Source organism: Bolinopsis microptera, chromosome 9 (genome assembly GCF_026151205.1).
Source record: "Bolinopsis microptera isolate Bmic1 chromosome 9, MBARI_Bmic_1.0, whole genome shotgun sequence".
In the NCBI taxonomy this organism is placed as follows: domain Eukaryota; kingdom Metazoa; phylum Ctenophora; class Tentaculata; order Lobata; family Bolinopsidae; genus Bolinopsis; species Bolinopsis microptera.
Window position 1 is genome coordinate 13,857,274 of NC_087080.1, and position 27,102 is coordinate 13,884,375.

The 27,102-nt window shown below is 36.9% G+C and overlaps 1 protein-coding gene and 1 long non-coding RNA gene across 3 annotated transcripts in view; one reads left to right on the plus strand and one right to left on the minus strand.

Annotated features, from left to right (window-relative positions):
• LOC134820566 (fibropellin-1-like) overlaps positions 1–27,102 on the plus strand; it is a 42,647-nt gene that overhangs the window by 510 nt on the left and 15,035 nt on the right. For both annotated transcript variants that reach the window (XM_063831020.1, XM_063831019.1), the window contains exons 2-8: positions 12,688–12,909; positions 13,256–13,558; positions 13,675–13,980; positions 15,172–15,471; positions 15,802–16,032; positions 16,334–16,639; positions 16,785–16,870. In XM_063831020.1, coding sequence (XP_063687090.1) covers positions 12,688–12,909; positions 13,256–13,558; positions 13,675–13,980; positions 15,172–15,471; positions 15,802–16,032; positions 16,334–16,639; positions 16,785–16,870 — 1,754 coding nt within the window. The remainder of the gene's footprint in view (positions 1–12,687; positions 12,910–13,255; positions 13,559–13,674; positions 13,981–15,171; positions 15,472–15,801; positions 16,033–16,333; positions 16,640–16,784; positions 16,871–27,102) is intronic.
• Positions 19,074–25,223, minus strand: LOC134820720 (uncharacterized). The gene is made up of 2 exons (XR_010160914.1): positions 25,158–25,223; positions 19,074–20,111 (listed from the first exon to the last, which is right to left on the minus strand). It is a non-coding gene; the product is annotated as an uncharacterized LOC134820720 (long non-coding RNA).

Sequence of the window (27,102 nt, forward strand, 5' to 3'; positions counted from 1 at the left end):
CTCCCTATGTAAAAGCAGACTTACCAACTGTGTTCTTGAAACTCTAGTCTCCCAATTCCATCTGAACACTAGTCCAGGTTCTTCACTTCTGGTGAATTCTTCGTTTACAACATTAAGAAAAAATATCACCAGCTGGTCACCAGGTGGGTGGTCACAAATATTTCTAGACACGCTGACCATTAGTCCTCTGGAATTTCGGTTAAAACGTGGACTTTGTTAAATGATTAAGGTCCTGGACTAAGTGATTTACTCTTACTGTGTTTTTAAGAGAATTACACATTATGGTACAAGGTCTGCATTCCCAATGGATCAGTTGGTGACAAAATGAATTGGTTTGAGTGTAACATGATCATCTAAATAGATACCATGATAGTAAAACCCTCGGCGAACTTTCTGGTTTTCGACAACAATAATTATATTACCATCACAAATTGAATCTATCGAGTTGGCAAACCGTAACATCTGAACAATTGACCTCGGCAGTGGAAATGGCTGATTCTATTTCACCTTCACACTTTCACATTTCTATCCCGAACTAATGAAATAGTCTGGGCACATCTATCTTTAACTCTCTCTAATCCAATTAAAAGAGCACCTGTGAAGACTTAGCCACAGTTTTTCTACCTCCGTACACCTGTGCGCTCATCTTCAGTTTAATCGAACTCTGTGTGTGATGGCCTTTAAAACCTGGCAATTTGATACCTCCTTTAGCTCAGATGACGTCACAAGGAACCCGATTTTTAGATTATAAACCCCCTAATTGATCAATCTTAAGTGCAAATCAGATTTGGGAATTATCGAAGGTACAGGGCTAATCAGTGGCTCTCGGGGCGTTAAAATGAATTCCAGAACATCGAAATTAGGTGTTTCATTATACATGAAAAATTAAATATAAATGGTTGAGTGTGTTTTACCAGGGTCTCCTTCCTTATCTAATTAAATTCTGAGATAACGTTTTGAGAGGTCGTTTAGGGGAAGAGAGAGAGAGAGACAGAGAGAGACAGAGAGAGAGCTTTAGTCTTATGAACGATTACTCCATCACATAAAGTCCTTTGAAGGTAGTAAAAGAGAATGTACAGGTCCTGTTTTGTGAAGGTATTAAAAGAGAATGTACAGGTCCTGTTTGTGAAGGTATTAACTCAGTAAGCTGCAATACACATCTCTGTACCTGTCTTTTGAGGATGAAATTGCGATCTGGAGACTAACTCAAAAACGTGGCCTCTGATGATGGGAAACTTGAAAACACGTCCTCACTCCTCGTTTACACGGAGGTTAAATAATACTTTACGTTGTACGAAATTCAGAAATAATAGCTACAACTATCTCTCTCTCTCTCTCTCTGTTGATGAAAGCAGCGAATAAATTCTGCCTCCTTGTTATGTTGCTATCTTAGCAGTTACCTCCAACTGGTCATGGTTGGAATCTGGTTAAGTGTGGTTATGGTTCGAGTTAAGCGAAGGTCTAGGGGGGTAAAATAATATCGGAAAATAAGGTCTAGCTCCCGTAAAATTCTTGTAAGCTACTGATAACACTCAGTAAACTGTTAAGATATTACGCCTATCTTATCTTGAGCTAAAAACATCTGTTGACGTTACTCAACATTTCAAAGTGTGATTTTAGCGGATTTGGACCATATTTCGTAATATTTTTCTTACATGAAAAATAGTGCTCGCTTGAGATCAGAACCACGTCAAAGGTTGTGTCAAGTATTTCTTATGACGCTGGAACAATAATTTCATATGATAAGTTCATATTATATCCTGCGAACGGAGGTCTGAAGTTGTCTCAAATAAATCTACTCAGCGAAAGTTAGCAAACCACATGGCAGATCTACGTGCTTTTGATTGGCTCGTAAAGAACTATCTTATTTTGGTTACTAGCAAACGCCCGTCTGTCGGGCGTTTAATATTGGTACCCTCAGAATTATGAACTGAACTAAATTACAAGGGGCATATTGTCAGAGATCACCGCTCCTGGTCGTCATCAAGTTAGTAAGCCACGTGCCACCTTTACATGCGTATGACTGGCTCATAAAGAACCATCTAATCATGTTTATATGCACTTTATATGCGCGAAGTATCCTCAGAATTTTGAACTGAAGTAAATTACACGCGACATGTTATCATGGATCTGCAGATCGTCATCATGGCATGTAAAATATAATGTAACAGTGGCTCACAGCCTGGATGTATGGGAGCTGGATGCCAGATGTTCATGATTAATTACAGAGGTCATATTGGTGTGTGTCTGTGTGTGTACAGAATAGAGCCTATTATTTACATGACATCTACGCGCCACCGTACATTTATTATTTCGTCATCCTCCATCGCTTTTAGTCGACAATCAGGGTTATCAGCTTCATTACCAGCTCTTTGGCGGGGCTATCATCCTTGTAAGTTGTAACAGGTCATTCAGCGCGGCAAAATACGGCTGAACTCTCCCTGGATTGTAGATATTTATGAAATGCCAGCAGATGGTCATGATAATAATAGTGGCGCTAAGTTGGCAGTATTATCGATGGCGGCCAAATAAAGTGGTTACTTTAAGATATGATATCTTAATTGGGCACACATATTTCATTTTAAGGCAGCTGGTGGAGGGCTGGTTGCCATGGTAACGGTGCAATCACCCTAGGATGGTGTAATATTGAGCATACTATAAGTTCTATCATATAAATGTGTTGGATATGGTTTCATAGAATCAGTAGCTGCATCAACTACTGATATCATTATATTATCTATCAACTGCTAATATCATTATAAATATTACTACTAATATTATTATATTATCTATCAACTACTAATATCATTATAAATATTACTACTAATATTATTATATTATCTATCAACTGCTAATATCATTATAAATATTACTACTAATATTATAATATTATCTATCAACTGCTAATATCATTATAAATATTACTGCTAATATTATTATATTATCTATCAACTGCTAATATCATTATAAATATTACTACTAATATTATAATATTATCTATCAACTGCTAATATCATTATAAATATTACTACTAATATTATTATATTATCTACTATCAACTGCTAATATCATTATAAATATTACTACTAATATTATTATATTATCTATCAACTACTAATATCATTATAAATATTACTACTAATATTATTATATTATCTATCAACTGCTAATATCATTATAAATATTACTACTAATATTATTATATTATCTATCAACTGCTAATATCATTATAAATATTACTACTAATATTATTATATTATCTATCAACTGCTAATATCATTATAAATATTACTACTAATATTATAATATTATCTATCAACTGCTAATATCATTATAAATATTACTACTAATATTATTATACTATCTATCAACTGCTAATATCATTATAAATATTACTACTGATATCATTATATTATCTATCAACTGCTAATATCAAATTTATAAATATTACTGCTAATATTATTATATTATCTATCAACTGCTAATATCATTATAAATATTACTACTAATATTATTATATTATCTATCAACTACTAATATCATTATAAATATTACTACTAATATTATTATATTATCTATCAACTGCTAATATCATTATAAATATTACTACTAATATTATACATTTATCACATGCCTTCTCATGCGATATCAAAACTTTCGCCCACGAGGCTTGCCGAGTTAGCGAAAGTTTCGATATTTCCCGAGGCTTGCCGAGGGTTATATCGACATTTTCAATCACGAGGCTTGCCGAGTTTTGAAAATGTTGATATCGCATGAGAAGGCATGTGATTAATGTTTTATCACACTTTCTTTGGATCCAAATTTGGCCGGGAAAGCAGAATTTGATCAAACGTTAGTTATAAATCTCACCAAAGCAAAACTAGACATGTCGAACTTATTTATGTTTATAATGTCCAAGCTATATATAGCTCTCGATAAGTTAGTATTTCAGATATTAAAGTTACAATACGTGAAATTAGAATCTCGCGTTTCACATTTATGACACAGTGAATGCTGTATGCCGCGCCCAATTTGCTTTTTTCTGGTACGTAGTGCATCGAATATTAATGTTTTTTCCGCCTATGGGTCTTGTACTTATGAGTCTAGAATATTCCGCCGCGAGCGCGTTTGATACGTAATTACATCCTGCAAATCAATTGATGTGAGGTGATTCTAATACTTTATTTCTATTAGATATTTTTAGAGTCATTAAAACTGTAGATGCAGTATAATGTATAGAACATCCGTTTAAGTGTTGATTATACATCACAGTCCTTATCGTATAATCTGTATCTGCGATAAGGTGAAAGAATTTCCTGGTTGTTAAATTTGAATAGGGTTGGCGCCATGATTGTCTATTTATCAGTCCACATTATACACTGCACACCCTAATTTACACCAACAATATTATCGTCCGTCTTGATTCTTGATTGTCTGTTATTTCAGAATGATTTAATCAATGCAACTTGTAATCGTTGACTTAGAATTTTATCAAGTATTCTGCTTAGTTCTTAGTCAGTATACATCTTTACTTGCCATTATTTGCCATTATTTGGAGCCAAATTTGGCCGGGAAAGCAGAATTTGATCAAACGTTAGTTATAAATCTCACCAAAGCAAACTAGACATGTCGAACTTATTTATGAACTTATAATGTCCAACTCCAAGCTATATATATATATATATATATAGCTCTCGATGAGTTAGTATTTCAGATATCGAAGATACAATACGTAAAATTAGGATCTCACGTTCCCACATTTATGACACAGTGAATGCTGTATGCCGCGCCCAATTTGCTTTCTATTGGTACGTATAGTGCATCGAATATCAATATATTCACGCCTATGGGTCTTGTACTTATTGCATTCTAGAATATTCCACCACGAGCGCGTATTCATAAATTATTTCCTGCATATCAATCAATGTGAGGTGATTCCTATACTTTATTTCTATTAGATATATTTTGAGCCATTAAAACTGAAGATGTATAATGTATAGAACATCTGTTTTAGTGTTGATTACATCCTAGTCCTTATCATGTAATACTAATCTGCGATAAGGTGATAGTATTTCCTGGTTGTTATATTTGAATTGGGCTGTGGCGCCATGATTGTCTATTCATAAGTCCAAATTTTCAACTGTTCATGTTGTACTCGTACTACACGCCCTAATTCATATATCAACAATATTATCGTCCGTCTTGATTGTCTGTTATTTCAGAATGATTTATCACTGGAACTTGTAATCATTGACTTTTATTGACTTTTATTGAATTTTATCGAGTATTATAATAGTCTGCTTTAAATATTCATCTTGCCATTATATATTTGCTTCACTAGAAATTATCAGAACAGCCGTAATATAATGTATCTCTTCAATACAACTCTAGATTGTTTTAATATCAAGAGCAGACATCCGTACTCTTTAGTATTGTTTATGGAAGTAACTCTTGACTTAATAGCCCGATAATCAGCAAGCTAATCTAGGCGAAACCGGTTTGGAAAAGCCAAGTATAATTTCTGCACAATTTCTATATGGAATATGGCTCAAAGAAGGGATCAGAGGGGGTTAAAATTCAGGTCTGAAATGGCTGAAATCTGGTTTTGTTTTGTGTGTTTTCTTCCTTCGAATAGATCAAACATCGTTTCTGTGCTTACTACTTTTTGTGAGGGTGACTGTAGTTTGTTCTGACACTTCCTTTTTAATTTCAAGTAAGCGATTAAGGAAATTAATGAGCCTGATTGATTGTATCGCTGACAAGTACCAAAACTTTGTGCAACTTTCAAGTCTGCTTGTAAACTTTGATCTCGTTTTCAGTAACCTTAAGTCGCTTGAAACTCGTACAAACCAGGGAGTTTTTACTTTGTTTCATCATCCGAAGCCTAATTAGGTTTTGAACTATGAAGTGCAGTAAAAAAGCAACAGCTTGAAAAAGTTTTACAACAAAAAATTGTATTTTACTTAACACATCTCAAACGCAAGGAAATGTTTTTAAAACAAGGTATAAATATATATTTTTCCTGAATCTGGAAAGTTAATCTGATCATTGCATTTACGGTCATAGACTACTTCAGGTTGTTGATTTAAATCTTTATTTAAATCAGTACCTCACAGTATAGTAGTAGAACAGTTGTTGAGAATGGGCTCCTTGTTCCTATGGGAATATCGGACTCTCTCTGAGCAACTGATTGATATTTCATGCCCCCGGGTCAGAGCCAGTGCTCCCAATCGGGGCATGTAATATCAATTCTGCTTTCCTGCCAAATTTGGCTCGAAAGTGTGATAATATTATATCTAAGTAAAGATACAAATTTTATGTTATATATAAGTATTAAATGTTTAAATGTAGGAATTACTCTATAACTGATTATACTATGACTGGTCTCATGATATAATATTATTGTCAGAACCAATACATTATGCAGAAGCATTACTGTACCATTTTAGCGAGATTATTGCAAGATTAAGGAAGATTAAAGAAAGACTATAGCAATATTATAGCAAGAACAGAACCACTATATTACCAAGATGAATCCGAAGATCATAAAACACATCGTTTCTGAGTTTTAGTTGTTCGAAAGCCTACAGCTAGTTCGAAACACCATAAGTGATCGTTATGCAGCCTATGACAGCTTATTAATTTAAGTTTTCACTGCTACTCCTACTACTTTATCTCCAATAACTCTAAATATCCGCATATTTTATCTCCAAATATCCGCATACTTGCGAACCACAGCAATTTGTCTGACATCATTTCAATCTCATCATCTCGGAGCCACCCACGTGAGATTGTCACCACAGAGTTATTGTGACAAATTCAGACTTCTTCTTTTCATTACCGCTGATATGCACAACACTGAATAACTCCTCCAAATTACTCTGTGCGATGGGTTGTGTGGCTACCAGATTGGAACTCTAAGTTTCAAGCTTATTGAGGTTAGCTGCTACTGAAAGCAATATTCTCCCCTTCCCTGTGATGAGAACCACCATGTACATCTAACTCCAATATTAACATGGCTCAAAATGATTTAACTAGTAGTGTAACTATGGTAACTAGTAGTGTAACTATAGTAACTAAAAGTAAAATATCATCAATTCACGCTGCGGGTTGGTGGGTACTGGGTTACAGCAACAAATTGAAAATGGTCATGAAGGAAATAAGATAAAAGAAGATAAAACGACATTTGGAAATATACCTCACATTCAATTAAAGACTCCAGAAGAACATAATATGCGACTATGATGAGTATGATCTCTATGATGAATGGTGGGATTAAAAAAGTGCCAGATGTTCTGAAAGAACAAGATATGATGAACAAAACCATCTTATTGTTCACATTTGATAACAAGTTCTGGGGGAGAGGGCAGTAATTATCCTTTAAGAGGAGATAACTTTTCTAGAATAAGGAGTTATGTAAGTTGCGGCCCTCTCGTACAAGAGACTGGATACACGTGACATACGTGACAGGATGGTATGCGACATTCCAGAGCCTTGCCAGTGACGATCCTAAAAATACAGTAAAACCCAATTACCGATCTACGTTAATTGTTCTATATAACATTTAGAGTTCTATAGATAACGACTTGCCCTGTGCAGGGAGGAGGTTTTATTATTAATAATTTTATTAGAATTAAGAGATTCCTTTAAATATGCAAATACCTTGACAGATGTGTGTGATCACGGTGAGGATTGTTTCGATTTATCAGTTCTCAAGTTTAAAGGTCGTGAAGGATGGTGTTTTTAGAGCTTGGGTCAGAAAACAGAGATTTTTGTTGCTACGTTCTTTTTTATTTTTCTTTTCATTAAAGATCACAGAATTTACCACCAGAGAAACAGTCGTGATAACTCACCACCAAAATGTAAAAAACTCCCCAGGGTAATATATCTGACCTTATTTCGAGCTGTTAACCAACTACCCTATCGTGGAAGTGTATGTAAATAACAGCATAACAGTAGTATCATATAACCATTGTGAATAATGACCAAACACACCATCTCAATGTCTTATTAAGGGATCTGTAAAATAATAGAAGATAAAGCCTGTAACACACGTTTGGGCTATCAGCTAAGATTTTAACGAGGATGAAAACTCTATTTTTAGTTGCTAAGGTTGATAATTAGGTTTTAAGCAAAATCTAAGATAAGAAGATAAGGAGAACGTTAGTGGTATGGTGAATGGTCTGCCAGGTATATATGAGACAAGCTTGCAGTGAGTGTAACACGTTAGTATCAACATACTGTTTCATGCATGAGTATTGCAGAGCCGGTTAGAAGCATCCAATTTGTTCTGCACATGCTGGAACCTCATTACCGAGAACTACTTAGGACCAGCATGCCTTTCTCTCTCTCTCTCTCTCTCTCTCTCTCTCTCTCTCTCTCTCTCTCTCTCTCTCTCTCTCTCTCTCTCTCTCTCTCTCTCTCTCTCTCTCTCTCTCTCTCTCTCTCTCTCTCTCTCTCTCTCTCTCTCTCTCTCTCTCTCTCTCTCTCTCTCTCTCTCTCTCTCTCTCTCTCTCTCTCTTTCTCTCTCTCTCTCTCTCTCTCTCTTTATTTATAATTATTAATTATTAAATTGCTTTCCAAAACATGCTCCTTCACCCACACCCCAATATGCTGTACACGTTGTAAGAATGTACTTGCTAAAAGGTTGCCAACTGTAGTACGTATGATCCTGGTATGAGCTTCTCCCCAACACCCCAATCTTGGTATAATGTGTGCAAGATTCGTGACAGCATGTGCTCAATGCCATTCAGCTTCTCCAATCATATCTCCTTGGAGAGACAATAAATAATCTTTGGGGTTGCGAAAATGCACTGTATCAGGTATCAATACATGGCACGCATGTGCAAAATTATTTCAGAGATGTCATTGATTTTCTGGTAGGTTTGGTGAAAATATTGGATTGGATGCAAAGTAGGTAGGCTGCTTTATGCTTAGGAGTAAAGCAGCAGATCTGAAGTTAGATCTGAAGTGAGAAACAATGTTGTAATGCAATATTTACGAGTCCAGGTTTTAGAAGTATGAGAGCATCTTAATGTCACGTTCCTGCTTGACCTTATCTGTCATGCACATTGCACCATGTGCATTGCACATTGTGCTATTTTGGGAAGAGGAATGTTGAAACTTTGAAAACAGGGGACGGTTGGCTTGACTCTAAGTTTCCTAACTCCAAGTTTTATAACGTCAATGCTTCAGAGATTAAGGGGGCAGAGATTGATGGATCAGGTATAATGGACATAGGTAATAGCTGTAAAGTGGTGCAAGCTGGTTTTTACACATGTGACAACGATACTGGACTCCTATTGGTCAATCCTGTAAGCTGTTTGGTTAATCACTGTCACGTATCAGTACAAACATTTACCACCTCCCCACTTTACCTCTCGTCTATAAAAGACTATTCCTGAAGTATTGATAAAATCATAAGCACATCATTACCCATCTCTTTCCTGCCACCTCACCTTTCACTTCTTATCGAATTCATTATATTTATAAATCTACATTGTCTTTAAACCAAGCTGGAGACCTGTGGGTGAAGAGCGAATCCGGTCTTGAGCCTTCACCCCATCTATAATTGCCGTTCTGATTATTGATCCTTCGCCTGATTGTGCGCTTTGGATCAGCCATATGGTTACCCACTATCCAGTGACCAGTGACCAATGACCAGTGACCAGTGACCAGTGACCAGTGACCAGTGACCAGTGACCAGTGACCAGTGACCAGTGACCAGTGACCAGTGACCAGTGACCAGTGACCAGTGACCAGTGACCAGTGACCAGTGACCAGTGACCAGTGACCAGTGACCAGTGACCATTTACCAGTGACCAGTGACCAGTGACCAGTGACAAATGACAAATGACAAATGACAAATGACAAATGACAAATGACAAATGACAAATGACAAATGACAAATGACAAATGACCAGTGACCAGTGACCAGTGACCAGTGACCAGTGACCAGTGACCAATAACCGGCTTGAGAGATTTGCTCAGATTTGTAAGGTGGGTTTACTGAGGAAGGTTAATGGGTGCTGATATGGATTTGTGGTTCTACTCATATTACCAGACAGTGAGAGTTGTGGTCCGGAACTTTATTCTGAATGCTGGAGCAGTTATTTTATCGAATATTCACATTTCAATGCAGAAGATAAAGGATGTCAAATGACTTCAATGGTAATTCAGGTGTAGATACTTAAAAAGAGAACTGGGAGAGGACCCAAATTATGCACTGGAATGTTGAGCCGCTTTGGGTTGTTTAAAATGAGATAAAATTAAGCTAATGAAGAAATTTGAACGAGTCAGAAATGAACAGCTTCCTTTCGAGATTTATCTTTGGCATACAAATATTTTGACAGGCTTATGATTTCAATGTGATCCTACCAACAAGGCTCCCCAGTACCTTTCTATAATTATAAATGATAAATCTACACTAAACAGTAACATTAAACCTTATGACTCAATAATATCCATTGTCCGATTTAAACATTACGATCCTTGATAAGGGAATTATTATCAGCATTCAAACCCCTAAAGTGTAAACCTTCCCGAACAATATTATCATGTGATGAAATCTAATATTCCGTCCTATTGAATTTATCCAATCACCCCGTCGCTCAAAGTCATGTTTGAATTCAGGTATTATCTAGAGATTGTGATTCGCTATGTGGATTTTGATTAGAGTGATCAAATTCCGGCCTGAATGAGTCCTGATCCTAACACGATGCGAGGGTAAGCGAGACCAACTTAAACCAATACTTGCAGGAACTCGGCCCTGGAACCCAACTGTATGTGATAAATCATCTTGAATTACCGAATTAGCCGTTATCGTTCGTCCGTTGCTACATTCAATTTATATTTTATCGGGGGATGGAGTGTGCTTAGAATGTAACCAAAGAAGAGATAAATGTTAGGGTTAAGGAGATGGTTTTGGTGCATTTTCTACACAGTTCAACTCAATACTGTCTGAAAATTATGGTGGATAAATTTTATTTTTTTATGTTTCAGTAGGTGCCGTTAGTTGATAACCAATTCAATATATTAAGGTGTCAAGCCGAACAGACCATTGAATTATTATTTAACAGTGACCTGAAATATTTCACGAGATCAAGTTTCAACTCGTGCGTGCTTTACCAACTTAGCCGACCCCTAAAAATTGGAATATTTCAAATTATTCGGATTCCTTTCCTCCCATCTCTAAACTCCATCATCTAAATAACGGAATAAACAGCGAGGAATGTCTCCAAGGGCCGCACCGTAAAACTTTAAATCACATTAAATAACTGTCGGATGAAATTAATAATCAAGCTAATAACCTAATAGTGTGTAGAGCCCACATATAACAACATAATGGCTAAGGATTGTCGTTGCTGGGCACCTCAAACCCCACGTGGTTTGAAGATCAGAGGGACTACCACCCTCCTTCCTCCTCTTCACAAGAACTATATATCTCATAACCATTCCTCACCTTCCTCCCCAACTGGTCACTCCACCTCATCACACCCCCTGATTGGCTAACCCCGCCCACGTGGGTGATCTACCATCCTGTGATTGGTAGATAGATTGCACGTTACAAGAGATTAGCGAGTGTCACGTGACAGTGTGCACTAAGGACAGCGCGGTAAGACGATACAAGGTGAGGGGGGCCAGGTAGCCGGGACCAGGATCACCAGGTGTCCTCCTTTACACGGCACTATGTGTCCCACCAAACATTGTACGTGCTTTATAACGTGCCCCAGTGTATGTGTTGGGTTATTGGTAAAGTGCTGATTGGCCAAACAAGCTGAATATACTGGGGATGACTGGTTTCGTGACAAATTAAGGTGAGGAGACCTCGTGTGAACCCACTTCAACCATGACTGAACTGTGAACAATCTTTTACAATATGATCTGAACATTGTTCGTACTCCGCCTGTAGTTCACTCACTTTTACACCAGCCAAGTCTCACCACTCTTGCTAGTTAAATCCGGTTATTTCAAGTATTCATGTCCAGCTCAATCTTACTATATATAAAGCGAGACGATATATATATATATATGTGTATATATCCGTGCCATTTTACTGACACCACGGCATCAACTTTAACGCGACTTTCCGCAAAAACCGTAAAAGATATACAACTGAAACTTTTTTGACTGGGTCAAATGCTTTAATGGCCTTCGAATCAGCATGAAAAAATAAAAAATTGGCCAAGGAATAATAATTTTAGTGCCCAAAATTTGGACTCTCAAGTGGTGTCAAAAACGCGAATTAAATAGGTAATAATTATTTTAGTCTCTCGAGTCTTGACACCACTTTAGGGTAAGACGGGTTCCTGCTAGTAGACATAATGTGTCCATTAAGATAGCTATTTAGGCAATGACATTGTATTGGTAAGATCGTGAAAATAAAAGTGATCAGTGAACATAGATATTAGTAATGATGTAAAGTGTAACGCTGCACTGTATCGTTTACTCTGAGGAGGATGAGATGGAGACTACCCTTGGTTTTTACTGAATAGAAACAGAGTTTTCTAAAAGTAAATTAGTGTCACAAACCTTATTAACTCTCCAAGCACCAAGCTTTACTCTAAATGAAATCTCCGTCAGGACTCATAACTTTATAAGTTCCAAGTTCTTCGTATTTTATCACCTCAAAAAAATCTCATAAATCTTTATCAATTTCTTATCACAACTAACACATCGTATCCGCAGCGACGAGTTGTGATCCATTAACGGAAAATGTCGAAAACATGGTTCCCGACCAAGATACTTACGCTTTAGACGATCAAGCCACAGTTACGTGCCTAACGAACTATATATATTCCTGGGCAGCATCTGCAGCTGATAACAGTGCAGTGATCAAATGTGGAGCTGGTGATTCATGGGCTCCTGAGCCCTTGGTAGATAGTTTTAGTGGTGCTGTTGAATGTGTTGGTGAGTGTTTTCTTACTTTTAATATAATATATGCAAGTGATTTCTAGCTCAGTTTATTGATTAAGTGAGTGTTAGTTATTCATTTTATTGATTAGTGTTTGTTACTAATTTTATAGTTTTTTAGATAGGTGAGTGTTTAATTAGAGAGTTTAAACTTAGTTTAGATGTTAATTTCGATCGTGAATTTTTCCAAATGTCTGTGGCATTTGGTGTTTTTGTGCTGTGCTGAATGATGATGCCTCTCGCTTGATATAGTACTTTTTTGGATCTTTTATTACTGTGTTTTCGGTCAAGACTGAGGTCTATTTTTTCTTATATTTTATAGTAATCTGAATATTTTCTTCAGAATGTAATAGTGCTGTGTCCTGTACGGACGGAACGTGCAACGCTGGAGTGTGCGAATGTAATGATGGTTATGAGAAGTCTGATATTAGCGATCCAAGATTATGCACCCTAATTCAGTGTCCTGCACTTACTCTCACCAATCAAGCTGCTGATGTCACTGGACCATATGACCCAACCACTGCAGTCACTGTTACGTGTAGTACAGGATATTTTGTCGAAGGAGCAGCTGACAAGACTGATACAGTACAAACTGTAACATGTAACCAAGGGGGAGCTTTTGATAAAGACCTAGCGCCGTGTGTTGGTGAGTTAATTTTGAATGGTAAATACTTAAAGTGACTGCAAATCAGTTTATACCTTTGTATATACAATACCATGATGAGTATTTGAATACAATCTGGTTGATATTTTCTTCTTCAGCATGTGCTGACGGCATATCAGACTGTACGGACGGAACATGCAACGCTGGAGTGTGCGAATGTAATGATGGTTATGAGAAGTCTGATATTAGCGATCCAAGATTATGCACCCTAATTCAGTGTCCTGCACTTACTCTCACCAATCAAGCTGCTGATGTCACTGGACCATATGACCCAACCACTACAGTCACTGTTACGTGTAGTACAGGATATTTTGTCGAAGGAGCAGATGACGACACTGTTATAGAACAAACTGTAACATGTAACCAAGGGGGAGCTTTTAACGTAATCCTAGCGCCGTGTGTTGGTGAGTGAATTTTGAATGGTTAATACTTAAAGTGACTGCAAATCAGTTTATACCTTTGTATATGCTTAAGAGAAATTGTCATTTTATTAATGATCTGAACAAGAGAAGAGTCTTGTATCTTACTCTTGTACGCTCAATATTCGAACACTGTCCCATCATTTGGCGACCAGCGTCCAGCAGCACTATCAATAGGCTTGAAGGATTGCAGAAAAGGGCCCTCAAATGGATTCGTAATGATTACGGTGTAAGCTATAGTGTAGAGGAAATCTATAATGCCCATTGTAAACAGTTAAATATTTTGCCCATAAAGTACAGGTTTGATTACCATGATCTCAAGTTCTTTCATTCCCTAGTGCATCAATACCACCCATGCACCACTCTGCCTCATTACCTTACTTTCTTCTCCGGGTCAAGCCGACTGAGAAGCTCACATCTTGATCACTTATCAGTAATATCTTCAATTCCACCTGGCTCAGCTATATCTAAATCTTACTTTTATCGAGCTCATCTCACTTGGAACCGACTTCCTCTTTCCCTTCGAGAGATTATCAGACCAGGTGTGTTTAAAACAGAACTTATTAAACACATCTGGAAGGAACATGTTTGTACTGCATCTGTAGATATTGGCCCTAGTTCAGATCCTGACAATTCTTTTTCTCCTGACTACGGGTAGTGTATTTCTCTATTATTATTTTTTTTGAGGTACTCATCACGCATTTTTGCTTTATTCGGATACAATTTTGATTTAGTCTTTTATATTCAATTATTTAAATTCTATCGTTAAAACTTCATTCCATTGGAAATATTACAAATCAGCCAATTGTAATTGAGAATTTCTGGGTTGTGGCCATTATTCTTAAAACCTAGAAATGCCTCCTAAGGTCACAGCTCGTATTATTTGCCCATTTTTCTCCTTTTGCACTTGGGGCCCAATGTAATTGCTCGACTTTTCATCAGGTCTCTCGAGGCCTTTTGTTTAGTTATTTGGGTGTATTGGTGTCCCCTGATTGTTATCATCGCTGTATACTTGTCAAGGCATTTCTTGGTTTCTCTAGTCCATTTTTAGAAATTCTATACAACATTGACATTGTGATAAATTCTGATGATAATAATTGAAAGATTTCAATAAAAAAAATATACAATACCATGATGGTTATTTCAATACAATCTGAATGGTATTTTCTTCTTCAGCATGTGCTGACGGCATATCAGACTGTACGGACGGAACATGCAACGCTGGAGTGTGCGAATGTAATGATGGTTATGAGAAGTCTGTTATTAGCGATCCAAGATTATGCACCCTAATTCAGTGTCCTGCACTGACTGGTCTCACCGACCAGACTGTTGATGTCACTGGACCGTACGATTATAACACTCAGGTAACTGTCACGTGTGCAGATGGATACTATGTCGGAGAAGTTGGTACTAAAGATCAAACATTAACTTGCGCTAGTTCGGGTGATTTGGAACCAGCCCTTGAGGCGTGTGTTGGTGAGTAAATATTATAGATGATAAGAGTTAATTCATTTTTTCAAAACAGAGAGTAGAGACACTGTACACAAAACTGTACATTCTGAAGTGGTGGTTTTATAGTCTTTGTAAATGTAAAGAGAACTGTTCACTGTTATTCACTGCGCTCGAGTGTCGCACATTTATTTTCATTAATAACATATTTATTAAAAGAAGATACTGCTTTGACGTGACGGGGCGTAAATTGTCAATTTTTTATAAATTTATTCATAAATTGACAGTTTCAATTGTTATTTGTGTTCTTTATTAGTGCTTTTGATAACTCCGGTTCTAAATCTTTCATATTTTCAGAGAATCCAGAGTGTGACGCATTAACCACTGATGTAAATGTGGTTGAAATGTCCCCCTTTAGTAGAGATTACACTTACAGCGATGGTACTAAAGCAACAATCACTTGTTCTGAGAACTACATTATTTCCTGGGCTACATCTATGAATGATAACGAAGGGAACGTTGAATGTGATGCTGGTAGTTTTGTTCCTGATCCCGTAGATGGCTTCGCTGGTACAGTTGGCTGTGTGGGTAAGTGCATTTGATGAAGACAATCCAAGGGGGCTTTGAATAGACTGTTGTTTTCCAAATAAGATGAAGAATGTGTTGATGGTTCTGTTTTTGGTTTCAACTAGAATCCTATCCAATACCCCCGACTTTCACCAAGTCCGTCGATTCGTATTTTATACGATATCTTTTATCTTAATGCGTTTTCGTTTGTCAAAGCCTAAATATTCTGAAAAATATATTAAATTACATTTTAGTTGTCTTACTTTGTTCAATATTAAATTAAGTTGTTTTTATATAATCTGATACAATTTGTGTCCTTCAGCCTGTATTGACACTGTAGATGAATCGAAATGTGAACATGGAACATGCACAGATGGAGTGTGCGTGTGTGAAGCCAACCATAAGAAGTCTCTCGTTGATCCAAGACTGTGTACTATTATTCAGTGCAATGCGTTTGTTCTCTCCAATCAAGTTGCTAGTGCGGACGGACCGTATGATGTAAACGCTGTGGTCACTGTCACGTGTACAGATGGATATCATGTCTCAGGAGGATCTAACGATGTGGATGTACAAACATTGACCTGTGACAACACAGGGTATTTTGACGAAACCCTTAAGTCGTGTATCGGTGAGTGACAAAATACTAAAAGTAAAATATGTATACAACAATAAATATATGCTTTTGATTTAGTGATTGACACTTTAATGCTACCAATTTATTCAAATAGCTTAAAATCTATCAGTCGTTTAATAGTTATGTTATCTTCATTCAGTGTGTGCTGACGATAGTGATTGTACTGATGGAACATGCAATAATAACAACATATGTGAATGTGATGCAACTAGAGGTTTCAAGCTGGTAAGTGCATTTCTGAGGATACCTGGAACCATGTGTAATGAGTTGCCAATAATACCGTTCTTAATTTTCTTTAAAATGAAATATATTATTCATATCCCGCTTATATCAACAACCAATAATACGTATAATAAAAAGTTACCGATGTCAAAGCGGTTTTCCAGGTGAAAAATGTAACATTTAAAATTCAGAATGCATATTAGCATATTATATTGTCAGTGATCTCAATTTTATTAAGTAAAAAGTAATCACCCGGCTCAAGCTGTTCATAGGAATAAGATTATCGTGCGATATTTGCGCTGTGGCCAAATTATATACCATCCGATAGGAAAAACGCCAAATCGGATGTCGCAAGAAAAGCGAAACCTAGCGCAGGTTCCTATAAAAAGTTATGACTAAATAACTGGTCAAAATAAATATTTACACCGCGCAGCAAATAAAACAAACGAATATCAAAATAACATGCGCGTCGCTATTATGTATCGCTAGGCGTTACTATGGTTATGGCGTTACTATGGTTATGACGTCACAAATGACTATATTTGGAAATGAGGGGAAGGCTCCTTTCTCGCAACGGAGAGGTAGCGCAGTTGGTTAGAACACCAGCTTTGCAACCGCGAGGTTGCGAGTTCGAATCCCACTGTCTGCCTGGTTGTGGGGTAAGCGTCGTTGACGTTCAGCTAAGGATCCTGAGTGGTCTATGCAGCCCCCCGGTATACTCAGCCGAATACTCGGGAAATCGGGTGTGAGGGTTAAATGAGGAGCTGCACATTGCAGCAGTCTCGGGCGAAGTAAGTATGGTACACACTACTTTAAGTTTAACAGTCACTGGCCAAAATAAATCCTTCGGCTTCCTGCAATTGGCTGGTTGCACGTGTGTAACAATGTAGCTGTTGGAATACTTCGAAGTAATATGTATAAGTGTCTTGATACAAAATTACTGTCATGTACTATATCATATATACTGTAGTCGATCAACTTAACCGACTATACCATATCAATTATCGTATGATTATTTGCACCATTAGTTCTGATTACCAATTCGCACTTGCAACTTGCTGGCCCAAAACTTATTCCTTGCCAAACTTTTATTTTTTCGTATTGTTTGACATACAAATGGCCATATAATAATTTGATTCAGCCAGTGTCATTGATAATGGTATTGGTATGTTTTATCTCTCTTTTCGTGAGATTATTGTTGAACTTGATCTCGTGGTACATGTCTTCACATACAACCACTATACCTACGGGGGCGTTTGCATGGTTTCAGCAAGCTCTTGGCTATTTTACCAACCAGTACAATTCACAGACCAGCGCAATAAATTGTTTTAGACTATAATTAGAGTACTGCTCAAAGGTTACTATGAGTATGACATGCGATTATCAGTTCTACAAAATGTCTATTAATTAATAGTTAGATTGATAAAGTTCTTAATATTTATTGAATAATCTCGGTCAAATTGAGTGGGTTCCTTGTTACAGCAAGACAAGAATTCAAACACATTTTATTCTATCAATAATTCATTTCAGTCATATTCAAGATTACAGTCGAAACATTCCATGAAATGCTTACTCTAAAATCTTTAAGTAAACGGTTGTCAACATTGCAGTTCGTCTCCTGGCCATGTTTTAGAAACCTTGCAGTCATTCGATCTGCAGACACAGCTTGGCAGCGAATCCGTCGCTGTACGGAGATTCATCTGCAAGTGCAGGCCCAAAATTGTTGAATGCAATGCCCTAGCCTATAATATCTGAATTACACCATCTTAAATCAAAACTCGTCCAGTTCATGCTCTCTCTTCCTGATAACCTGTAACCACCCATCAGGGGCTACTCTTCTCAATTTAAACTGGCTGCTTTGCTAGAGGAATGACTGAGATCTCCTCTCCGTGGTCTGGGTGGTCACACGATGCACCAATTACGAAAGCGATGTCAGCTATTTTAAATAACCTAACAGTTAAGACTCGGTTTTGATATTAAAACTGTTCGTGTTACAGGGTTATGGATATACAAATATTGTGTCAATGAAGATCACAAATAAAAGGTACAAAATACTTTCGGATGATGCAGATAAAATGGAATCATTAGACCTGGCTGACTATCTAATTCTCTATTGTGTTCACAGTAGTTCAAGCCTAACATAATTGAAGATTCTAATAATTTAAGCATTGATCGTTGAAACACAGTTCAACAATGATCAAATAACCTAGCAGTAAGGTTGAAATATAGTACAATCGAAAGTATAACTAAATACCAATATCATAAAACCGTTAATATCAATAATCAAATGTCGAATTCATAGTGCAGCAAAAACAGCAGAGAGATAATCAATGACTTCGTACTCCTGGTTATTGTAGGCTTGCATGAAGGATTCCAGAAGGGAGTCGTACCTTATCCACTTGGCAGCTCTCTGGGGTGGAGGTCTTCTCATCAGCCTATCCGTGATCTTCTGGTCTGTTAGTCCTTGCTCTAGTTTGAGGGCTTCAAGGAATTTCCAGATGGTAGGATTTGAACACTGGACGAGGCTGCGGAAACCATTATGTCATCCTTCTGCAAGGTTCAAAGAGCGTGGGAGACCAGTTAGACAGCAATCGTACTGGTTCCAGGACAGGTGATCGAAACGAGCAGGTCTGTTTGGTGTTCCCATCCACGTGGACTTAAAGTATAATGTAAAGACATCCATATCTGCGGAGAGGATAGGTCTAACTCTAAGGGTCTGCCATGCGTAGTGGACGTCACCAGGAGGGATGAAAGGTAGAGCTCCGATCCGTTGGAAGGCTTTCCGGATGTCGGATCCAACCACCTGATACTCCGGAACAAGGTCGGAGCGAGCGAAGTTCCTCCATAGAGCCTGTTTGAAGTGGAAGTAGCAGCCACGTAGAGTAGTCCCGGGCCAGACAGCAGTGACACTGTTCCGTAGCCCAGCTTCATAATCGCAAAGGGCGGTGTCTGGCTGGAAAGGTCCAAAGCGATCCAGTTCTTCTAGTAGGTTTGTGTAGTGTTCTTGCCGCTTTCCAGGGAGAAGACCAAACGCCAGAGGAAGTCTGTAATTGTCTGGGGTGATTCCATGTACTGTCAGGAGTTGGGTGAATAGATTGGGTGCCACCTTTTTTTGTTTTGTGTTGCTGCGCTGAGAGGTGTTTATGTTGGTCGGCAGCTTTCTGCTTCAATTCTGCTCTGAACTCTGCTTTCTTAGCTAGAATTTCTTTAGCTAGGCAAATTTTGTCTTTCGCACGTACGTCTCCTGAGGAAAATAATTATTATTAATAGTCAAACATGAATCATAACACATAGAGGGGGGTTTGGTCGTTGATTACGTTATCAACATTTTCTTTTTTACCCTCTAGAATAATAACAATTTGACAATATTTTAATTCAAATTCCACTCAATTTCACTCTGATAGTGATAAAATTTAGAAATTGATCGAATATCCGGCTATAATACAGCAGGGTGTCATAATTATTGGCGTGTAGACAATTTTGCGTAAAATTTTAGCCCACCCAAGCTTTTAGAAACGATCATTACTTGACTTCTGAGTGTCAGTTTCCTATGGAGTCTTGATCATTCAAGAAATAATCCTTCATACTACAGTTTAGTCTAAAAATGAAGTCCGAAAGAAGTTAAATTTTGTCGATAATCACGACGAAAGAGAAAAATTTGGATTACTGGACTTAAAGCCTTCGGCTGCTTACCCTAAATTCCAGGATGAGTCCGCCTGACTATATTTTATTGCGTCAGTTAGAGGAGAAAGAAAGCTTTTATAAAATCTATAGTTTTCTATATGTTTCGCTATCGCCTGAAGAGCTGTGCACTTTAGCCTAAAGAATAATTTCAGAAAAAATTCACCGAAAAAAAATTACACAAAATCTCTTACTCTTTCGTAAATCTAACCAAGTATGGAATCGACCCTTTAAATAACGGCCTAAATTATGGGTTTTGAGGTACATCAACACAAAATTCTGAAATTAAGAAAAATTTCAGACGATTATCTACAGAACAGTTTTTGAATTTGGTAATTTAGATATTCAGAAGTAAAGTTATGACCCGGCGAAAAATATTGATTTCATCATAAAATACACATAAAATTTCAAACACGCCAATAATTCTGACACCCTGCAGTAGTAAGTAGTTTAGAAGTTGCTTGGCCGGATATCATAACAATGATTTCGGCTCATCATCATAGCATGATCAGGGTAGCATGAAACGTAGATAAAGTGTTTTCTAGGAAAATAGTCAAGGGGGGGGGGGGGGGGGGGGGGGGGTCAGGCCATGATTACGTACTTTTGCTGTCAGGAGGGGGGGTTGGGTCTTGATAACGGTTGATTACGGAAGGGGGGTAAAAATTTGTAAATGCGTGTATTACCGCGCGGCGCTAAAAATCTTTCAAAGTTGTTGACACTTAGGGGTTTTATCAGTATAAACAGATCGCGCTCGCCGCAGAAGATTAATCCGTGTTCGTGGAAACATTTGTGTCCGATTTGGAAACATGTTTTTGGGGCCCAGATTGCCTAGTTAGGGCTAAATTTACAGGGTTCTGAAGTGTCTAGGAATAATATTTAAACCTTTTTCTAGCCTGCCAAGATTTGGAAATTTGAAAATAGAATAAGGTACAATTTTTCTGACGTTGAAATGAGTTCGTTTTAAAAACACCACCCCTAAAATGTCATTTCTATATGTGTGATAATTACAAAATGTACAGGAGGCCTGATTTATCTTTGTCACTAGAACTATTTGTTTTGTCTTATTAAAACATTAAGCTACTTGAAAACATTCACTCACTAAAGGAAGTACCTCAAAACCGTAATCACCCCCTAAAATGTCACGTGCACCACCCCTAAAACTTCAGGTAAAACAGGTTGTGTAGACTAGAATTTCTCTCTGTTGAAAAAAATGGTGGAATTTAGGTCAATTTACTTTTGTGACATTTTGGGGACTTTTTTTGAATACCCAGAACTTACGGCGAAACAGTAACTCGTCAACAAAATTAACACCTGTAATATTAAGTTAGATTTCTAGTTAAAAAACTACAATTTGGCAAAAAAGAATGGATTCAATGTATTTTAACCTTGTGAAAATTTTGGGGTTTTAATTGCATTTTTGGGTTTTTTAAATACCCCCGCTTTTTGGAAATTTTTTTAGTGACCGTATTTAACAAGCCAACCCATAATCGCTGACCTTCTCTATAGACAATTTGACTGCTTTAGCAAAATTAAAGTCAAAAACTACGGTTTTTGGCGGAGTGCCCCGGGCATTTTTTGGGCCGACTGGGACGGGACCGGATCCAAATGTACTTGCCCGGCCCGGGGATTATAAATTTTACCGTCCCGGCCCCGGGGACCAAAATTTCTGGGATTTTATTTTTCCCGGGGCCCGGGGACCGGGCCAACAATTCTTTTTACCGGGAGCCCGGGGACCAAAACGGGATTTCTTTTGAGAGCTGCAATTTCATTACTTATAATTGAACAATTTGAAAAAGTAATAATAGAATTTTAAAATTAGAAAAAACTATAAAAAACCGTAAAATATGGGCAGGGGCCTAATGTACTACCCCAAATAATGTTCTGTCTGATTACCGTTCACCCTCTTCCTCATTCCTCAATAAATGATCCCTAAAATTATTAACAGTTTTTTCCCCAAATTCCAATTGACAATTGGGGGTAGCCGGTTGAAAATTTGTTAGTTTCACTTTGGGTTATGTAACATTTATTCCAAACTGTTTACAATTTTTTTAAACTTGTTTTATTTGGTCAGAGGTTTTAAAATGAATTTTCCAAAATGAATAAAGAAAAACTTAAAATCACATGAATGAAATTATTAAAAAAGACCCCGGTCAAAACCCCGGAAAATTTGAGTGATTGCCCGGACCGGACGGGACCGGGACCAAAACCAAATTTAAACCGGGGACCGGGATCATAAATCCATTGCCGGGCCCCGGCCCGCGAACGGGGGGAAAAATGGAATTGACCTTACCGGGGCCGGGCGGGTACTAAAATTGCCAATCCCGGACCGGGTTCCCGGGACCTCCGGTTTTGGGACTTACAGTTATGGGAAACCTATGATAGCCCCCTAAAATGTCTTTTTTTTCCCCTAAAAGTCAAAATTATATTTTGTTCGCATGGTGTGCGATAATAGCTCTTGTTTTGGCACTTGTTTTTTTAACATCAAAATTTAAAGAAATGTAGATCATTCATCTTTGGAAAAGCCTAGTAATTTATAGGTTTTAAAAGACATTTTAGGGGGGAAATTAGCATTTTATAAGGGGATTTTTTTTTTCATTAAAAAAATAAAATAATCATGACCCAAAGCTTTCCAATATTTCCATTATATAGATGCAAAATATGTTTAAAGGCTGGGACCCCATTTTTGGCTTTTAGTCTCAAAGCCAAATTATAAAAGACTTTTTGGGGGGGCCAGTTGACATTTTGGGGGAAAGGGGAGTAATATTGGTAATGTATAACTTTTCCCAAACTCCTCTATGTACAAAGTTGCTAAAATATTTAAAAAATCACTATCCTAGCCAAAAATGAGTTAATTAAAATTCCAAGTTTTTAAAAAAATTTTGGGGCCTTTTTTTCAAAAATAAAAAATTCGTACAAAGTGAAAAAAAAAGCCCTTTGCATCATTTAGATTCAAAATTTTAGATGTGGCAGGGTCTGAATGTTTTTTTTTGTTTAGGATTACAAAAGATTAGGGAAGATACTTTTAAAAAGAACCCAAACAATCAATGGCGTCTAAGGGTGGGGGACTTTTTTTGGGGGGGGGGGGGGGGGGGGGGTTTACCCGTATAGTCCGTAAACGGTTGGATTGCCCTGTATGTCAGTGGTTAGTTCTAACAGGGGGGGAGCCAGTGGGTATTTTTTAAATTAAAGTAGAAAGTAATCCCCAAAAAAGTGGTTGACATTTTACAATTTTATCATTATCTCCCAAAAATTTATAAATTTTTGGGGACTATTTGAGATTCATTTTTTTTTAGATAAATGTGAATTTTAGATTTTTCAAATAATTCACGAAAATTCTACAAATTTCTACAAATTTTACATCTATCCCAAAAATTTTAGCGAATTTCTGGGGACAATTTTAGATAACCTTTTTGTAGTAAAAGGTATTTGTAAATTTTTTCAATGGATTTATGGGTATTCACGAAAAAGTGGATGACTTATCCAAATATCAAAATTCCACTTTCCCCCCCCCCTAACATTTTAAGCTTCCCGTGAAATATTTCTATGGTTTTAAAATGAACGAAAAAACAAAAAATGAAATTCTCCAAATCGCCTAAAAGGATAAACCCATTGGATCGTTTATATTATACCACAGTGTCCCCGAAAAATTTGTGGGTCTAAAATTTTCAAAAGGCTCTGGGGAAAGTTTTCCTTTTTTGGTGTCAGGTATTACTCGGGGAAAATTTTGTCCCATTTGAAACATCCCTTGTAGCCGTATTTTTGCCTATTTCCTTGGACTTTAAATCGTCTGGGATGGGTAAAGGGGCATTTTTATAATGGGCACAATTTTAAAGCAACATAAGGTCTCCGTCTTCATTTTATGACATTCAAAAAACTATTTTTTGGCCTCGGAACCAAAAAAGGCCTAATTTGGGAACTTAAAGGAATTTAAACTTAAATTTTCCTTTAAAAGACCCCAAACACATATTTATATACAACTTATAAAGCAATATAAGCTTTTAATGCTTATTCGTTAAGTTATTGACAAAAATCGGTCATTTTGGTTGCACGCGTGAGGAAAAATACCAAATTGGGGAACAATTGTTGTCTTTTTAACAAGTTTTGTGCTCAAGTTATTAAAATGTGCTTTGCAGTTGTAGTATCGGGTGTTTTCTTCAATATGGGTTTTCGGTAATAAATCAGGGAGCACACGGTTCATGGGTGATAGGTTAAGAACCCTAAATGTCAGGAGATGGGCGAGACAATTGTCTGAATTTGGTTATATAATCACTCTTTGCCTAGGGTTAGCTTTTTTCCGCTACAGCGATCCGATTTCTAACTACTAATCATCCCCCTCTACATCATTCTCTTTTAGATACGTGATTTCTATAAGTTCTTCAAGGTACATACGGCATGATTGTAAAGTCTGGTGGTTACAATTCGATAAAATCAGTACAAGCAAAGAAACTGCCCCAAATTTCTCGTCCGAAATTATAAACGTTATTGAGACAATACATTAGGGTAATTTACCACTGAGACCAGATGTAGTGATCTAGATTCAGATAAAGCGAAGAAAGGTGCATATATGAATTAAAAATCGATTTAATTGGCTATCAATTATAATAATTACCAGGCATAAGATATTTTTCCTTCAAACGATCCATTTCCACCACACTGGATTTGTGCTTCATTTTAGCATAGTTGATCTTCCGCTTGAAAGATTTCTACGTCTTGTTTCTTCTAAAACCCTGCGGTTAAGATAATTTAAATTAAAGGTTTAGGTTAATTGAGAATTTAAAGCTTACGAAATTAACTTCGGATAACTTCTCAACTGCACAAAATTATCCAAGTTAACAACCATTAAATTTTAAGCAATTTAAAATGGTTGTGAGCAATTAAGCTCTCTATTTCTTATCCATGGGAATGTTAGCCTTAGTTTAAGCATTTATTTACGTTCATATAAGGGTCAAAACAAATATACTATTGGAGGTGCTACTATGGAGCTGTTGTGACTGCCACACCGCACTCAACATAAGAGCTACTAACTTTTTTATGTCATATCAGCATTTACCAATCATCTAGATTCTAACCACGAATTGTTCCTGTTGCAGATATAAATCTTAGTGGGCTTAGTTAATACTCGAGAATCTGGCAAAGGTCCTGCCTTCAATGATTCTGACCGTTCTGATGACAAAGATAAGCGTTTTTCCTAAGCGCAGAGGATTTTCCTAACAAAAGCAGTTAACATTGCTGGTGCAAAACTTTCTACTTACTAGTCATATCACTTCACTGTCAAGTGTCAGACTCGTCATTTTAGTGTCATTTAAAAACATTCCTTTAGTAGGCTGTATCAAAAACCACAAACAATAATTTATTCACCTTCTAAATAGGTGCATTAAGTCATAGGACTCCCAATTGACATTTAAATAATTGTTAAATTGAATTTTTTGTTCAATTGAGAGATTGTCAATAAATAGTAAAAATAGCACAGTTACCTGCATAGTTGACAAGTTCATTAATGTTGTTTCGGTGAACAGGGCGTTCTTTCTCATTCATTTCGTTTCAGCTGAATTTGATTGTCATTATATTTACGCTTATCTATAATTGTACCAATCAAAATCATGTGAAAAGCTTGTATATGTTATAATCCAAATTAAGTCTCGCTAGACAAACCATCTGCATTCCTGTGAGAGCATCTTTGATTAGAAGATCTTTGGGGGTGATCTTGGCAACTCTTTCTAAGCATAGTCTGGATCTATAAACATGTCAGCTTCTTGTGGTGATAGTAAAGTTATAATATATTATTATTGTCTAATCTAAAATATCACTAATAATTAGTTAATTATTACAGGCCCCTTAACGTGGCAATAACATCCTCTTTACAAGCTGAAATATATAGTTCGGAATTAATAGTTCAGGAAAATAATAAAGGGTAGAGCGATAAAAAGGCATGTTATATCAAGCAAGATATTAAACACAAATTTTTTTTGGCGGAGGTACTGAAATGACTGTTATCTAAAATGAGTACCCTTAGGACACGTTAAATAGTGCATAAACCATAAATATGTTTGAACCATAAATTAATTATCCGTAGTGGGTAAATGTGTTTACACTTCCATTGGATGATGAGTTAAGTGGTCAGTTTACAATTGTGCAGTTCCAAATCGGAAAACCAATAAGAAAGTAAAAAACGAGTAGGAAAACAAAATAGTTAGGATAACAAGATCCCATGAAAAAACTGCTGTATCAAATTAAACATTGATGAGACCTGTTAAATTACATGGTTAGATAGCTACTTTAAATAACATTACGGGAGACAAAAGTAAATTACGAACAAAACAGAAAGGTTATCGGAACTAGAACATGGTTTCTCACATTTGTGTAATGAAATGCTATGCTAATGGTAGCGCTCGATCTGTTATGCCTTTACCGCGCGCACTGCACACGACAATTGTCAGAGTGTTTTCACCACCAAAATGTGCTACTCTTGTTAAATTCAAAACTTTCTTCTCACTGAAAATGCTAATAAATTTTATCGAACAGTATTTTTGGGTAAAAATATTTCCAAATGCGAC